This window comes from Ursus maritimus, unplaced genomic scaffold (genome assembly GCF_017311325.1).
Source record: "Ursus maritimus isolate PB19 unplaced genomic scaffold, ASM1731132v1 scaffold_6, whole genome shotgun sequence".
Classification (NCBI taxonomy): Eukaryota; Metazoa; Chordata; class Mammalia; order Carnivora; family Ursidae; genus Ursus; species Ursus maritimus.
Window position 1 is genome coordinate 63,114,530 of NW_024426774.1, and position 18,554 is coordinate 63,133,083.

The 18,554-nt window shown below is 37.5% G+C and overlaps 1 protein-coding gene across 1 annotated transcript in view; it reads right to left on the bottom strand.

Annotated features, from left to right (window-relative positions):
• Positions 1–614: 614 nt before the first annotated feature.
• Positions 615–18,554, bottom strand: part of CFAP36 (cilia and flagella associated protein 36) — a 28,902-nt gene continuing 10,962 nt past the window's right edge. Inside the window, exons 4-10 of the mRNA XM_008699879.2 lie at positions 12,328–12,442; positions 8,632–8,719; positions 6,904–6,955; positions 4,538–4,640; positions 1,645–1,784; positions 1,313–1,462; positions 615–786 (exon numbers count right to left, since the gene is read on the bottom strand). Of these exons, the coding sequence (XP_008698101.1) occupies positions 685–786; positions 1,313–1,462; positions 1,645–1,784; positions 4,538–4,640; positions 6,904–6,955; positions 8,632–8,719; positions 12,328–12,442 (750 nt within the window). The 3' untranslated portion in view covers positions 615–684. The remainder of the gene's footprint in view (positions 787–1,312; positions 1,463–1,644; positions 1,785–4,537; positions 4,641–6,903; positions 6,956–8,631; positions 8,720–12,327; positions 12,443–18,554) is intronic.

An 18,554-nucleotide genomic window follows, 5' to 3' on the forward strand; every position in this document is an offset into this window, starting at 1 on the left:
AACTCTAACTCACCCAGTCTCCATTACAGCAGCCACACATTTTTTTTAACTGAACATTTTGATAATGTAAATTCCCTGCTTTAAAACTTTGTGGTGACTTCCCACTGACATAAAATTGAAAAGCCTCCAGTATCCTGCCTATCTCCAATTTCATAGGCCAGCCCTCTGCTCTCATTCTGTGTATACTCGCCATACTGCCCGCTCCTCACTAGCCGCCTCCTTTCCTGCGGTAGGACCTGAGTTGTTCCCTCCCATTTCTCCCTGCAGCTAGCCTCCCAATCAGCTTAAGCATGGCTTTCTCATTACTTGGCCAGCTCTGCTTATATTACTGCACTTCTCCCTTTGTACACTTGGCTCTTCGGGCCTTCTTCACTAGCCCCGTGAAGGCAGGGACCCTGATGATTAGTTGAATGTATCCTTGGCCCCCAGCACAGTGCTTAGCACAAACAATAGTAACCAAGTTTGAATGAATAAATGCACTATCAGGTTTCTATACCCTCTCTCTCAGCCCAAGTAGCTGTCTTCCCCACCACCCTTTACCTCAAAAGTTTAATAAAGTAATAATAATGAGCTATATTTGCATTTACAAACACAAGTATTTGAAACTAACAGGCTCAGTTTAAGGATTAAATAATTTATTTTTAAGAAAATTTGAACTTCTGTTTTGCTAAATTGTTTTTAAAGTTACTTATTAATAACTTCTTCTTTAAGTTTCTCTGCAAGCAATCTCCTCTTTAGTAATGTTTGCTTCTCCTCTGCTGTCATTTCTGGTTTCTCTGTCATTTCCTTCAAAACAAAACAAAACAAACAGAAAAAAAAAATTGGCTAAGGTGTAAGATGGGTTCATTTGTCTAAAATTCGCAACATACTGCCTCAAAGAGCATTTTCAGTAAGTCAAAATTTAAAAAGCTACATGGTGACTGGGTTCCCTAAATCTCTTCTTTGCCAAAATCTCTTCTTAGGGAAGAAAGCCTCTTGGAGGTGGTGGCGAGGGTACTGTGGCTGCTTTGTGGATAAAATATTTAAAAAGGCTTAGGTCGAACAGACTGCTCACCCTTGAGCACTCAGAGCAGGCAGGACAAGTAAAGAAAAAAATGTATAATGAAACCACTATCATTTCAGCCTCACAAAATCTTCACATCACAACCACTTCACTGCCTAGAAAAAACTGAACAGGTGCTACAGTAGCGGGGAGGTTAAAGTGACTGCATCTACAAGCAACGTTCATTATCAAGGCTGTCTTGCACACATTCCGATCTTGACAATTCCACCTCTAGATTTGCAAAGTTTGACACACTAAAGCTAGCCATACCTCTGCCTGCCCAGCAGGTTTTCCCTTCTGCTCAGAATTTTGTATCTGCTTAGTCCTCATATCCTTTCTCATGGACATCAACTTATCTCTCTTCTGCTTGAGGTAGCGCTCTCGTTGTCGGAGCTCTTCTGTTCCAAGTGTTGATAAATTCTGGGTCAAAAAAGAGAAGGGATTATTTAAATTCAAGTCCACATAATGAGCGGCACAGATAACCACTGGCTGATTAAACTCAAAATCTGAGTTCAAGATAACAGTATGGCTGTTCACGTTGTTTGTTCCCAGTACTTTGTCATTTTGTTCATAGTTCTTAAAAAGTAATGTTTTTTACTTACTGCTATTGGTCCTTCAATGCTTGCATGTTCTAAGCCAGGGGTCTTCAGGCCTTTTTGTGGGAAGGAGGAAGTTTCAGGCAGCATTTCCAGCTTTCTTGCCAAAGGTTGTACTGACTGATTAGCAAAATGCACTTTAACTTCTGGCGGTAATTAAATAAAGACCAATTAGAATATTATAAGAAATACTAAGTATTAGGTTGGTTCACCAAAATGCCTAGTGTTTTTTTTTCTCACTTTTTTTTCCTCACTTTCAATCAACACACACTGATTCAATGCCTATATTGTTTCAAACACTGGGTGGGAACAAAAACATGGTTTCTGTCCTCAAGAAGCTTGAACTGTTACTCATGAATAATGACATTTCAACACAAACCAAGCTCCTGCTGTTTGGCACTACAGCTACAAGAAGTATAATTCTTGTCTAAAGATTACAACTATACTATACTGTAGTACAAGGCTGCCTCATAAGCTAAACAAACAGAACATAAAATCCCTTACTGATACTGTAATTGGTTACCGAACTTTTGCTTACAGAAAAAACTTATGTAAATGATCCTGTATTTTCAAAACAATGAAGTTAAAGCTACAATTTTTTGTACTGGACAAGTAAGTGCCAATAATATCAATAATTTTTGTTTGTAATACATACTGAAGATAACTTTAATAAACCTACTAACACTAAGAAAATGTAAAGAATTTAAAGTTAAGTAGAACTTAGATACAACAGAGCACTCAATATTTTCCAGTTATTTGGTGACTGTGCTAAGAGACAAGATTAACATGCTAATTGCTTTTCTGAGCCATCTTTTATTATAAGACAAGGCGATTTTTTTTTTGGAAGATAAAACAATTTCAGGGTAAGTACATGATATGAAAGCAGAGTAAGACAAGAAAAGACTCATAAAAAAGATAGCAAGAACCAAAAGGATGTGCGAACATGATATACATGTCTCAAAATGTTTAAAAATCTTGATAGCACAGTAAAACTGGAAATACAACTCTGCAGGAGCAAAAAACTTGCCAAAGGACCATGGCTTTAGCATGGAGTGAGTGCACTGAGGGCAGTGCGAGGGAGGCTGGAACAAGAAACGCTCTTCAGGCTCTTGGACAGGAAGGAAAGTCTCCCTAGAAGAGATGAGGCTGTAGCTAAGCTCCAACCAGCCGAGACAGGGAGCTACAGAGCTGAGAAAGAAAGACATGCTCAAACAAGTCGGTGACTGCAAACAAGAGTTAAATATGCCGTTCTTACTGATGGTGACTTGACAGAGAGGAAGGCTTAGCCCCACATATGGAAGCACACACCCAAAGAAGGGACAATTCCATTCACTTCTGAGGAGGGGGATCCCAGGCACATAAGCATTTATATTCAATTCACCTACTTGTTCAGGATAGTTCTTGCCTGGAGTGTGTTAGTTATGAACATCTTGTATATTCTAACTCACACCTAGAGAGGAAAGTACTTGAAACCAAAACACTTATCTTCTCTGATTTCTAGGAATAGACAATCAGAAAACCAGGGAGCTTAAAGAAAGATCATCTTATCTCTGGCAACTCTTTGCATCAATCTGAGAACAGATGCCATCCATTTCTAGCAGGAACCAAGGAAACACAAAAAAAAAAGGAATTAAAAAGGAAGTCAGACTCCTTTTTGATTCTTCCCAAATTAGGTCTTCAAAATGGACTTCCATCACTGTATGAAATGATTTCCTGGAATATCAGATATACCCATTTTTAAAAAATAGAATCGTTTTTGAAAACTAAAGTCATTACTTTAGAAATTATTTGCCATCTGTTCTGTGCCACCTATGTGCTCAGACAAATCTAAAGCCAGTGCTTTCATAAACACAGTTCAAGTGAGATTATTCTACCTAGAATCTGATTATGAAAAAAGAAAAATGGTTAAATTTGCTAGGAAGAAAGAAGCAAGGTAATTCCATAAAACTGCTTCTGTTGCATATGCCCCATTGTTTTATCAACTAAGAGTACAGTTCCTTAAAATCAATGGGTAAATATCAAACCCATCTCATCTCAATTATAAAAATTCTTCTAAATCTTCTAAAGTGTAAAAGAACACAAGATTTAGAGGCAGAAGACCAAAGTAAGTTACAGTTTTACCACTTAAAAGCTCAGTGATTTTGGACAAGTCACTCAACTTCCTCGAGTTTCTTCTAAAACAAAAATAATAAGACAACAGAAAAATAAAGATCATAACACCCACCTCACAGTTGTGTGGCTTTCTTTTTAAATGAGAAAAGAACATTTATTGAAAACCAGAGAAATGCATGATAAAATGAATTGAATTCATGATCATGACTCAACTTCTGTTTCAGAATTACTTGTTTTCTTATAAAGAAAATGAGAATATATTGAAAATGGATTTGCCATATATCGTACAAATTCATCCACTAACATCTTCCACAAGGATTCTCATCAATTTTAGTTTCAGTATTTCCTGACTAAACATCTGGATCAACTGGCTACTTCTTGTTTTCTAGTTATGCTTTAATTCATTAGGAAAATAACTTAATATAACCTTTCCAAGTTCAGCTTCCAACTCACAAACACTATGTAACTGCGGTCAAGGAAGAGAACACAAATGCGACGTGCACATATCTTGGATGCTGTGGCCGTGGCACAAAGGCTGGTGGCCCTCTCAAGGAATTTCACTCACTGCTCTGGGTTCCAGGCTTCACTTAGAAATCTGAGGACTACACCCTTGCTGTCATCTGAGTATTTCCTACCTGCAACCTCCATAGCTAAATTTAAAAAGAATTTTAAATACCAATGGCCATTCAACACTCCCTCCCAGGGGTTTTGAAGATTAAGTAGGTATGAGAAAGTAACGCTTAAGTATCCGTCTTGTTAGCAAAAGTTCAATACACTTCAACCTTACCTGAGGGTGGGTGTGCAAAATGTTCACCATCCTCTTGGGAAGTCTTCATTTTTGCAGTTTCATTAGCATGCCCTGGAGGCTCTTCTGTATTAGCCTCTGATAACTTCAAAAATCCATAATACAATTTAGAAAAACATATAGATTAATATTGACTAATTCACTACTTAAGGGATCCAAAGACGTTACTTTAAAAAAAATACATTGTCTACTAAATAGATAATGAACAAGAGATTTTCCAAAGTTTTTAAGATGTTTCCAGCATATCTTTTATTTTTTGAGGTAATAAACATTCTCTAAGTGCTAAGAGTAACTAACTAGTATGTCTAGGACTTTGGACTTAGCAAGAAGTTAGGTTCAAACCCGGACTTCACCCTTACTACTCAGGTGACCTTGAGGAAGAGACCAAAAATACTCTAATAAGAGAAAGAAATCCACTGAATTACAAGGTGTTTTTCCACTTAATCTATATACCACTACCATGGTATGCCTCCAGAAGCTATAAATGGGTTTATTTCCATTTCTAAAATGGGATAGTATATTTAAACCAAATAAATCATTTAAATCTTGGAAAAAAACTAAGTAAACTGGTAATTTGTTTTTCCTAAAAACTGAGGAAAATTTAATCACATGTAGCTTGTTAGGTAACTCATGTCATAAGCCCCTATATGCTGTGTAATAGACACAGGAATATTCATTATCCATACTATCAGCTCTACTCTTGTGTGCTTCAAAATTTCTATAATAAAAAGTCTTTTTAAAAAAAGTCTTTAAAAAACCCATACATATAACCCCTAAAACATAACATTATTCAAGAAGCCAAACATAGTTTGCTTATAAGCCAGAGAGTTAATACTAATGTCTTCTGATAGCAGTTTTGAGCTGATCTGTTTTTTTTTTTATGTTATGTTAGTCACCATACAGTACATCATAAGTTTTTGATGTAATGTTCCATGATTCATTGTTTGCGTATAACACCCAGTGCTCCATGCAATATGTGCCCTCCTTAATACCCTTCACCAGGCTTAACCCATTCCCTACCCAATCCCCTCTAAAACCCTCAGTTTGTTTCCTGGAAGCCATAGTCTCTCATGGGTTTGTCTTCCCTTCTGTTTTTCCCCACTTGATTTTTCCCTTCCTTCTCCTAATGTCCTCCCTGCTATTCCTTATGTTCCACAAATAAGTGAAACCATATGATAATTGATTTCTGTTCTATACTCTTAAAAGGTTTTATTTATTTATGTATCAAAGAGAGAGCACAAGCAGGGGAAGCCACAGGCAGAGGGAGAAGCAGACTCCCCGCTGAGCAAGGAGCCTGATACAGACCAATCCCAGGACCCTGGGATCATAACCTGATCTGAAGGCAGATGCTTAACTGACTGAGCCACCCAGGCGTCCCTGTTCTATACTCTTACATTTAAAAATATTAGCATCTATGAATTGCACCTCCATTTACTAAAAGGAGATTTACTTAAAGATACATAAATCACCTCTTAATCCTAAAACATCTCTATTTCTTCTACTCTTCATGGGGTATCTTTCAGTAAAATAAGGCTTTTTAAAGACAGCGCATGATACACGCGTGTATCATGAAAAAGGAAAAGGAAGGAGAATGACTTTTGAGTGATCGAGAGAAAGTTTATACTCGGTTTCCCTTTCCCTTCAGAGAGATTTGGGAAAACATAAGAAGAGAGGCAGCTAGAGCAGAGGAGAGGAAAGAATAATTATTAGATTCCTTCATCTCAGCCAGATACATGTTTAGTTTATCCTTAGGGAAGATTAGGCACTTTATGGAAACAGTTCTTAATGGAAAAATAGTATGCCAGGGAATATCATAATTGACTCATTCTGCTTCAGGCTGATAACGTTCAAGTCTGCAAGGGACCCTCAAGGGTAACTGTAGTTGCTCTTTCAAAACAGTAAAAGAATCAAAGAGAGGGAGAAAGTAAAATATTATTCTTAATTGTCCCTTAGTCATAAAATTAAGGGGAATTTTTATAAGGAATCCCTCATAATATGAATGATATTACAATTTTTTGTAGTTCATCTCCGTGTTTAATGGGTACTTAAAAGGTAGGTTGCTGCATGGGTTATAAAGTGAATATGGCTATAAAGTCACATATAAATGCTTAGAACTGCCAAGAGAATATAATCCTCTGAGGAACCGTGTAGTCCCACAGAAGCAGCAAAGCCTAGGTATAAACTTAAGAGATAACAGCAATGAGGGGCCCCTGGCTGCTCAGTCAGTACAACAGGCGACTCTTGGTCTTGGAGCCATGAGTCCGAGCCCCATGCTGGGTGAGTTTACTTAAAAAGAAAGGGTAACAGCAATGAAATACTTCTGTTATACTAATACATTCTGTAGGCACCTGCTTTTTTCTCTTCCTTTCTTCCTCCTGGTCATATTCCTCTTTTGATTTTCTGAAATATACAAAAACAAGGTAGAAAAGTAAATTTTCTTTTTTGGTCAAAGAACAAATATCCAACAAGCAACATGCTAAACTAAGCTCACAATATGTGCAAGGAACTTTGAACCAAGATGGAAATAATCAGGCTTTTCTTAAAGCAGCTTAGAACAACTGAGAAAGACATATGTAATAGGCATACACAGCGTAATAGAGTAACATAAACTACAGTTCACCCATTTCTTCTGGAAATGTGAATGACCCCTAGCTGAACAAAGACCTACAGATTTGAAATCCTAAACCCAAATCTGAATGGCAAGTCTTATCTCTCACTTTAAAGTGATAGGATCCATCTCTCCCCTCATTTTAGTTTTTCCAGTGGCACCAGAGCTATCACAAAGTTCTCATACATTATGCCAAAGCCCTATCGGCTACTGTAAACTGCTCACTGAAGCCCTCTGATTTAGGAAAATAGCCAACTCAACTCTCCTTCATAACTAAGCTCTACTACTTTACAGAGTATATTCCCTTCAAAAGCCATTAGAAAATAAAATCTAAAAGTACATTGCTGATTAATTTTCAGACCACCCATCAACCAACAGAAGCAACCAGTTCAAGTCAAAACTACCAGTCCTCTAAACCTATCAACAATATCCTTAACTCTTCAAACCTATAAACTCAAAGCATTCTGTGTGGTCTCAGGCTCCCATCTGCCCCTGCTGTGGAAAACAGGATGTGGCCAGAAGAGGCTGGGTTTACCAGCACTTACCTCCCTCCCCACAACTACTCAAATCCCCTGGAATTAATCACTAAGTCATGGAGCTCCTTCCACAGTTCCCCACTAGACCCAGCTTCCTAATCACCACCCTGCCTTGTCCTCCTTTCTGCTTTGGGGTTGAGGACAAGATGGCTAGGGGCAGAACTAGAGGATGCTAGAAGATGGTCCTATGTGTGGTTAGAGCTGAAGAGAAAGGAAGGGCTCCCAAAGGACAAGGCCACATTCTGCAGGTGACACAGTGGCTGCAAGTATCCTTCTGCCCCAAGCCTATACATTCTCAAAGGAGATTTAAAAATTAGGTATTGCAATTGCTGCTCCCTTCCCAAACTCCCAGAGGCGTCAAGAGACAACAGTCTCAAGGGAAAAAAGAAATGCTCCTTTAGAGGCCTGCATACTTCATGCCAGGAATTTGGCTGAGAATCATGTAACTGGGGCAAGGAAGAGACCGGCAAGACAGTCATCTGGGATGGACACTTCCCACTGTCCACTTTTCCCTTGCAGGTTACCTGCCACCCCGTCAGCTATTTGGTCTGTGGAGTGTGAATGAACGTCCAGCCTCCTGCTGTTAGACACCTGCAATGAGCCACCTCTAAATACCAAGGTCCAGAAGCCATGGAGTGTCTTGCTTACCAGGCTGGGTCTACTGGCTGTTTCCTGTTCCCATAGGGAGGGAGATAAGCCCCTCCCAATTAGGCAGATATGGTAATGAGGCACTTGAAAATCATTTCTTCTGTCCATTAAAAAATGTTATACATAGTTATAAACAAATACAATGATAAATCATTTTTTATGGGTTTCAGGAGAGAATTTAGTTATTTTTCACTAGTTCATAATATTTTGAGGGTAGAAAACATATACAGATCATATCACAATATTACTAATGACTCATTCAAAAAACAATTAAAGAAGGATACCTAAGAACTTCCCTCAGGATTTTCATCTCTTCCTGTTCAAGGTCACGGACCATGTCAGAACCATCTGTTAAGCAGTCAGGTAATACACCTGTTCAAAATCAAAGACCACACAAAAGAATATGAACTCAACTGAAAACATTTATTGCTCAGTATTCTAACTCATCAAGAAGTACGAATTAGTTTATTAATAGCTTTCACTTAAAAAATGTTCTAAGCTATTATCTAATTATTGTCTTTTTTACTTTTTCTTGTTTTACAGAATCAGGCCCACCAAAACCCCACAGTATTACCTAGAAATTCTCTTAGTAATTATTTGTATTACCTATTAAAAATAACCATAATATAGCAATTAAAATTAGTTAATATAAACTATCACCTTCCCTAATCATATACCGAGGATAGACCACTGAAATCATTAAGCTCCTAATAATGAAAGTATGCTCTCAGAAGTATCTCTTAAGTGTGAAAAGAGTTTACAAGACAAAATATAAAATACTCTGTTAATTTAAACAGCATGTTAATACTCTTCATTCATACTACAGCAAATGCTGCTGAAAAGGGCCCTGCTTACTACATGGGAAAAAGCACGGTGCTAAGCACTCAGGGGGAATATAAAGATGAATAAAACAATTTCTGCCCTCGGAGCTCCTATCCAGATATTGGGCCAATATCTATAAACCAGGGCAATACCAACTTCAGCCCAATGCAAATAGTAATCCATGGCAAGTAATTTTAACTATTGGTTGAATTTACTTTATTACCTACATCTTCCTAAGAAGCAGGTAGACTGGTAATCAGTGTTCTATTCATATCTATAATTAGTATATTCCCACAACATCGGCAGCAAGTCTCTTAATTTTTACCTTCCATTTCTTCATCCACAGATGACTATGGGATTTTGGATCTGCTCTAAATTAACGTAGCTTCATTACTCTAATCCCCTTGATGTTTAAATACCTTTTTTAATTAAACTTTTTATTTTGAGACCATTGCAGATGCACATGCAGTTGTAAGAAATAATACAGAGAGATGCTCTGCATGCACCCTTTATTCGGTTTTCCCGCCATGGCCTCACAACCAGAAAACTGACATCTATAAAACCAATCTCAAGTGCATTTTTGCACTTTTTCCAGCCAAAAGATATACAATGAGTATTCTCTGGTAGTAGTGCTGAGGAAAATTAAAAGAACTAAGGAAAGAATGATACAACAGTATGCAATACTTTAAAACCATCAAAATAATGCTCTGATTTGCATTTCCCCAAAATCCTTTAATAAAATACAACCAAGAATCCAGAGAGCCTTAGAATTTTTCTTACCACAAAGACAATTTTCAAACAGTCTGCAGTTTTGAGTACACTCAACATTGCTGTCAGGTATTAACTCCTGGATCTAAGTTAAGCAACATTCTTAAGTGCAAGTATTAAAAATGCTATGGCAGAAACTAAGTATTAGAGTTTATCTGAATGTAAGCCAACAGTCCCACCCTGTGGTTTGACACCAGCCCTATTCCGCGTCATTGCCTCATCTCCCTTGCAAATATAAGCCAGATTTGTTAATTATCACGCCGCCAAGTACTTAGAGGCCAAGCCCTAGCCCACCACAGGAGAGTGATTCACAGTCCCGTCTCCTCTCCCCTGCCGGAGGGTTTCAGAAGAGCATGTGACCCCAGTCTTGAAGCTCCTGGGGGCTTCCCTGCAAGTTTTGTCTTGCTAACAAAAAGAGATGTATGGGAAGAAATACCCCTCTTCTTCAGGAGATGCTACTCTCATCCAATGCAGCTAGAGGGCGATCAGGAAAGAGGGTCCTGAGAACAGCAGAGTGTAAAGATGGAAAGTGTCAGCGTTCCTGAGGATATCATTGAGTCACCAACATGGACTGTCTTCCTTCCCTCCTTCCTCTGGACTTCTTGTTCTGTGAGAAGATGGTTTCCTACTGCTTAGGACATTTTCACTGAGGCTTTTTCTGCTAATGGCAGCCTGAGGCATCCGGCTGATACGAGCTATATGTACTTCGTCCCTTTATATTAAAGTCTAAATGAGTTTCCAGTTAATTCCAAACTGATAACTATAAGGAGTGCCAATATCAAGTTCACTAGCTCTTTTATCAAAACTGATTCCTGGGGCACCTGGGTGGCTCAGTCGTTAAGTGTCTGCCTTCGGCTCAGGTCATGATCCCAGCGTTCTGGGATTGAGCCCCGCATCGGGCTCAGCGGGAAGCCTGCTTCTTCCTCTCCCACTCCCCCTGCTTGTGTTCCCTCTCTTGCTGCCTCTCTCTCTGTCAACTAAATAAAAATTAAAAAAACAAACAAAAAAATGATTCCCCCCAAACAATTTTAACTATAACATAAATAATTATTCACATCCTCTAACCCATAGGTCAGAATAAAGCATAATTTCAGAAACATTCAGAGAAAACCATTTTATAAAGTAAACCATGGTAGAAAGACAAACAGACTGTTTTCCAAACTTATTTACACCAAAGCAACAGCACAGTGTCATCCATCATTCAGGGTTAGGGTGATGTTATCTCCTACGCACAGACATCAGCTCTCTCACCTGCTGTGAACAGCACCCTAGGATTTTACAGGATGGTTATGGCTGTGGTTGGGCTCTAAGAGATAGTCTCCACTCTCATGATGAGAGGAGAATCCACAAGGGCTCCCTCAACAGTGCAATGTTTGCCCTGCAACAATGGAAGCCTCTTACTGCATGTTTCAGACCCTTAAAAGCAAACAGTACAACTAAACTATACCTCTCATGTCTTCAAGAAACAATTTTTAAAAAGGTCCTGCTGCCAAACCATTAACGAGTATATAGGCATCGTCAAGAATATCAGTGCAGTTTATCGAGCAAAGGAACACATAGATATTAAGGTCACGTTACAAAGGCCAGAAATCTGAAAGGAGGTAAGAGTCTGGATTGAATCTGGATTGAAAAGGAGATCATACAATAAGAAGAAGTATGGTTAGAAACTCAGACATGTTGAGTCAAGACGTCAAATGTAACTCAAATACACAAGAAGGGAACAAAAGCAGGAAAATCTAGGGACAAACCGAAATTAGACAAGAGAGTCAGGGAACAGATTAACTAAAAAGGGCTAGTAGGGCTTTGAGTTCTGTTTTCCTTTCCCTGATGGTAGTGTGATCATACCTGCCCATTGCCCTAGAACAGTTCTCAGTTTGGTCCCAGGACTAGCAGCATCCCTGGGAACTTGTTAAAAATGCAAAGCATTTGGTCCCACCCCAGACCTACTGAATCAGAAGAGGGAAACAAGCATATGTGTTTCAGCAGCCCTCCACCTACTCCCAAGCTCACTAATGCTGGAGAGCCACTGTCTCCTACAAATGTCCTAGCAATGACAAGCACGAAGGAAAAGACTAGTCACCTTCTCTCAACAGTAACTAAAACTGTGACCATTCAAAAATATTGAATTTCATAAACAAAATGGCTAGGAAGAAAAATCAAGCTCCCTGAGACCTAAAACATCATTAAATCAAATTCTGGTCTGCTTTCTTTGAGACAGCAAACACAAACTGATCAGGAAAGTTTACATTCTTAAATCTCTTCAGTCCAGTCAGCAAATTTGAAATACATTTATACAAAGCAGCTACATTTAAGACCATAATAGAATCAGAATAGTCAAAACTGAAAAAAACCCGCATTTAGTACTTAGATTTCTAAATTCAACATTTTACCATTTCTCTCTTGAATTATTCGAATGGCTTGCAGCTGCATTTCAATGTTTTTCTGGACCATCATTGCTTTAAAGATAGTAAAGTCTTCTGCTGCCAACACAGGTTGCAAAATGGCCTACGGAAAGAAGTCTGGAAGTTAAACGAAGATTCAAGTTTTAAAACTATTTCCACACACTCAGATCATTTCTATGGCAAATAATTTCTATTAATTCAAGAATGCTGTATTATTATTTATGGTCAGATGACTCAAAAGGAAAATTTTTAAGATTCTAAAAGCCTTTCATGTAAGGTTCTCAAGAGGTTGACTCTCCCAACCCCCAGGCCTCCAAGAAGCTAAGGCTGACAATGGTGATATATTTTCCGAATGAGCCAGTGCTGAGTAACTCTGAAAAACAACACACAAATTAGGCTTACTTTTTAAGGTCACCACTTCAGTATCTAGATTTGTTTTGCAGCCAAAATAACGATACCTATTTGGTTTTTTTTCTATCACCTGAAATTTACTGTGAATAATAAATCGGTAACTACAAAATTATCCCTTAATTAATAGAAGTACCAAGTTGAATAAAAGGAAAAGGAGGGGCGCCTGGGTGGCACAGCGGTTAAAGCGTCTGCCTTCGGCTCAGGGCGTGATCCCGGCGTTATGGGATCGAGCCCCACGTCAGGCTCTTCTGCTATGAGCCTGCTTCTTCCTCTCCCACTCCCCCTGCTTGTGTTCCCTCTCTCGCTGGCTGTCTCCATCTCTGTCAAATAAATAAAATCTTTTAAAAAAATAAATAAATAAATAAAAATTTAAAAAAATAAATAAAAAAAATTAAAAAAAAGGAAAAGGAAAAAAATGGAGTCTGGAAAATAAGTGTAATGAGATATTAGTCATGTGAGAACACAACTGTCTTGTATTTAGAAGTTTCATGTAAGAGGTAAGTTAGAAATTATGACGTGAAATCATTTTCTGGATAAAACAAAATGTGATAAATTAAGTGAAATAATGAAGGCGTCTACCCTGGAGTGCCCAAATTAACACTTCCTTAACTACTGGGAGCTATTGCTGTATTAAAGAGCAAACCAATTCCCAAGCTAATTAATAACATGTAGAATAAGATTTGCAATGTATGAAAACCCAGAAGAAAGCACTCAAATTTAGGCACCTGACTAAAATCTTATTTCAAGCTTACGTGATATTAATGTAAAAGCTGAACACACAAAATCATGCAGAGGCAACCAAGGGTGTGCTATTGTCCACCAGGCAGGCTGCAGCAACGTCAGACACATCAACAAAAGCTCTATCAAAGAGCTCTAATCAAAGAGGAGGGAGCCCTCCCCCCAGCAACCGGCTCACACCCTAGACAACCGCAGTATGGCAAAGCAAAACAAAACGCAAAAGCAGCTCTCTGACATTTATGAGGAGCCAACTGCAGAAAAAAATGATGGAAAGTTTCTTTCCCTTAAATTCACATACACTGTTCAAAAGACCCACAGCAAGGCATAGCAGATAGGCTTGACTGAAAGTTGCTGCCCAAAGCTCAGTATTGAAAACACTTGTGGACAGTCTCTGTGATAGATTAGTGATGTCTGCCAAGACACCTTTATGGGCTTATGCCCCCTGTAACTTTGTTCTGGGGCTTCCTAGACTCCTTAAGGACTTTATCCTCATCAATAATAAACATTTGAAGGGCAATGCTGTTAACAGCTATTAACAATGTATCAACTGGAGCTTCTAACAGCAAGTCAGAGTTTGAGTTGATCCTTACATGTGTACCTCGATGCATCTAAGAAATGCGTATTCCTAAGCTTTGCCCTAAACATAATGAATCTAAATTTCTAGAGGATGGGTGCCATGCTCGCTTCGGCAGCACATATACCAGAAGGTGGGTGCCCGTGCATCTCCACATATAATTCTTATAACATTAAAGCTCGAGAACCATTGACACATTGGAAGAAAATGAGCCCTTGATACCAAAAGCCATTTCCAGCTTAACCATGCACCAGCTGTGTGACTCTGGGAATGTCATTAGTCCTCCGAGCTTCAGTTTCTTCATCTGCAAATTGGTACTATAATAATAATAGTGATACAGTATTTTGTTGCATCTAAGACTCCAGATTAGTAAAATAAGCCTTTACTTCTTGTACCAACTAGAAAAGAAAAAAAAAAAAAAAACCCTGCCAATTAAATTATAAAATGTCATTCAGTGCAAAATACATTCTCATTTCAGAGGTATTACAATATGAAAAATTTGCATTTTAGCATGAAAAAATATAATAATAACTTTCTGGCTGCGTGTTGGAATTAAATGAGAAAGCACTTTTTAAACTGAAAAGTATCTGTAAAAGTAATTGTTCTGGTCCTGTTGAGGCTGGTTAAATATCAAAATGGTGCACTAAACCTAACAACTTTACAGCCAGGGGATTCTTCTGGTTCAAGGAAATGGATAAGAGCTTCCAATAAAGGCACTTAGAGGAACTAAATACAAGAGTTACTTCAAAAAACTGGCAAGTACTTTAAAAACAACAATAATCATAAGTATCCATTAAATTAATTGAAATGTCAAACTACTTTGACAGAAGACTATGAGGTAAAGCAAATGTGATGGTATCTATGTTTGAGAAAAGCACATTAACAAAAAAAAATGAACAGTGAGTATTTAGGAATCTGATTTACATGAGTTTATAAGACATTCAAATATATTCACACTTAGCCTAAGGTTATCCTGTTATTATATCTGCTTAGAGTTCATCATACCATAGTTTTGAAAGGTACAAGTGATTTCATGTACTTACACTACTCCATTAATAGACTGAACTACCAGGAGAAACAGATGAATTCATAATTATAGTTGGAGACTTCAATACCCTCTATCCATAACGGACAGATCCAGCAGGCAGAAAAATCAGAAAGGACATAGTTGAACCGAACAGCACCTTCAGTCAACCTGATCAAATGGACATTTCTCCCAAGACAGAAAAATACACGTTCTTCTCAAGCACACATGAAAAATTCACCCAAAACAGACTACATTCTAGGCCATAAAACACAACTTAATAAATTTAAAAGAATAGGAATAATACAAAGTATCCTCTCAGACCACAATGGAATTAAACTAGAAATCAACAGCAGAATGATAGCTGGAAAAACCTAAAATAATTGGAGATTAAACAACACACTTCTAAATAACACGTGAGTAAAAGAAGTACAGTTGACCCTTGAACAAGGGTTCAAGGGGTTTAGGGGCACTGATCCCTATGCAGTCAAATAACTGCGTATAACTCTTGACTCCTCCAACTTAACTACTAATAGCCTACTGATGGCCAGAAGCCTTACCAATTACATAAACAGTCCATTATCACATATTGCATATGTTATATGTATTATATACTGCATTCTTACAATAAGCTACAGAAGAGAAAATGTTATTATGAAAATTATAAGGAAACTAAAAGGCAACGTCCTGAATGGGAGAAGATATCTGCAAAGGACATATCCAATAAAGGGTTAGTATCCAAAATATACGAAGAACTTACACAACACCAAAAAACAAATCATCCAATTAAAAATGGGCAGAAGGGGGCACCTGGGTGGCACAGCGGTTAAGCGTCTGCCTTCGGCTCAGGGCGTGATCCCAGCGTTATGGGATCGAGCCCCACATCAGGCTCCTCCGCTATGAGCCTGCTTCTTCCTCTCCCACTCCCCCTGCTTGTGTTCCCTCTCTCGCTGGCTGTCTCTATCTCTGTCAAATAAATAAATAAAATCTTTAAAAAAAAAAAACATGGGCAGAAGACATGAACAGACATTTCTCCAAAGACATATGGAGTGGCCAACAGACCCACGAAAAGATGCTCAATGTCACTCATCTTCAGGAAAATGTAAATCGGAACCACAATGAGCTATTGCCACATACCTGTCAGAATGGCTAAAATTAAAAACACGAGAAACAACAAGTGTTGGCAAGGATGTAGAGAAAAAGGAACCCTCGTGTGCTGTTGGTGGGAGTGCAGACTAGTGCAGCCACTGTGGAAAGTACTATGGAAAAAATAGAAATATTATAGGACCCAGTAGTCCCACTACCAGGTATTTACTCAAAGAATACAAAAACACTAATTTGAAAAGATATATGTACCACTATGTTAATTGCAGCATTATTAACAAGAGCCAAATTATGGAAGCAGCCCAAGTATACACTGATAGATGAATGGATAAAGAAGAGGTGGTATATAATAGATATAATGGAATATTATTCAGCCATTAAAAAAGAATGAAATCTTGCCATCTGCAGCAACATAGATGGATCTAGAGAATATAATGCTAAGCTAAATAGCCAGTCAGAGAAAGACAAATGCCATATGATCTTGCTCATATGTGGAATTTAAGAAACAAAACAAACGAACAAAGGAAAAAAAAGAGACAAACCAAAAACAGACTCAACTACAGAGAATAAACTGATGGTTATCAGAGGGGTGGTGGGTGGGGGAGGATGAAATAGGTGAAGGGGATTAAGAGTACACTTATCATGATGAGCCCTGAGTAATGTATAGAATTGTTGAATCACTATATTGTACACCTGAAGCTAATATAACACTACATGTTAACTATAGTGGAATTAAAATTTTTTAAAAAGAAAATCATAAGGAAAAGAAAATACATTTATAGTACTGTGCTGTATTTATAAAAGAAAAATCTGTATGGAAGTGGACCCACACAGTTCAAATCTGTGTTGTTCAAAGGTCAACTGTAGTCTTAAGAGAAATTTTTTTTTTAAAAAGAAATTTTTAAAATATTTAAAGAGAAATTTCTAAAATATTTCTAACTAAGTGAATATACAACTTATCCAAATTTGTGAGGTGCAGCAAAAGTAGTGCTCAGGGGAAATTTATAGCATTAAAAGCATATATTTAAAAAGGATAAATATCTAACATCAATAATCTAAGCTTTCACCTCAGGAACTACAAAAAAGAATAAATTAAATCCAAAGTAAGCACAGAAAAAAAGACAGTAGAAATTAGAAAAGAAATCAATTAAATTTAAAATAGAAAATCGATAAAACTAAAAGTTGATTCTTCAAAAATATCAATAAAACAGACAAACCTCTAGCCAGGTTAACTATGAAAGAATGAGAGAAAAGACATAAATTATTAATATCAGGAATGAAAGAGGGTGCATCACTACAGATCCCAGAAACATTAAAAGGATAATATAGAAATATTATTGACAACTCTATGTCCACAGATTTTATAATCTAGATGAAATGGACCAATTCCTTGAAAAACACAATCTGCCAAACTCACACAAGAAGAAATAAACTATCTGAATAAGGTAATAGATAGGAATATTCTATCTATATCTGTATCTATTAAAGAGAAGGAATCAATAATTAATAACCTTCCAAAACAGAAAGCACCAGGCCTAGCTGGGTCCTCTGGTAAATTCTACCAAATATTTAATGAAGAAATTATACAATTCTCCACCAAAAAAAAAAAAAAAGATAAAACTTTGAAGAAAAGTTATAGATTCATATTATTTCTCATAAGAATAATGATCACATATTTATTTGCAGAAGTTAAATAGCATAACCTATAGAAGTGATGTAAAAGCCTTTCTACTGATTCAAATTATTAAGGAAGAAAAAGTATGACTTTGAATTCCACTATCTCTTCTATATATAACTTACTTAGTGTCCATGCTATTGTCCCAGCAACCCTCCCTGCATGATTCAGGTTAGGATTTACATGTATTTGAACATGCATATGAAAATTTGCCCTTAGATAAGAATCCTCAAAAAAAAAAAAAAAGGAATTATAGCAATTCTTCACAATCTCTTGCGAAAATAGAAGCAGACGGAGTACTCCCTAACTTATTTTATGTAGCCAGCATTACACTAATATCAAAACTAGACAAAGACACTATAAGAAAGAGCAATATCTCTCATGAACACAGATACAAAAATACTCAACAAAATATTAGCAGATTGAATCCAACAATTTATTTTATTTTTTTTATTTTAAAAAAAAATTTTTTTAAAGATTTTTATTTATTTATTTGACAGAGACAGCCAGCAAGAGAGGGAACACAAGCAGGGGGAGTGGGAGAGGAAGAAGCAGGCTCTTAGCAGAGGAGCCTGATGTGGGGCTCGATCCCAGAACGCTGGGATCACGCCCTGAGCCGAAGGCAGACGCTTAGCGACTGCGCCACCCAGGCGCCCCTGCATCCAACAATTTATAAAAAGAATTATATA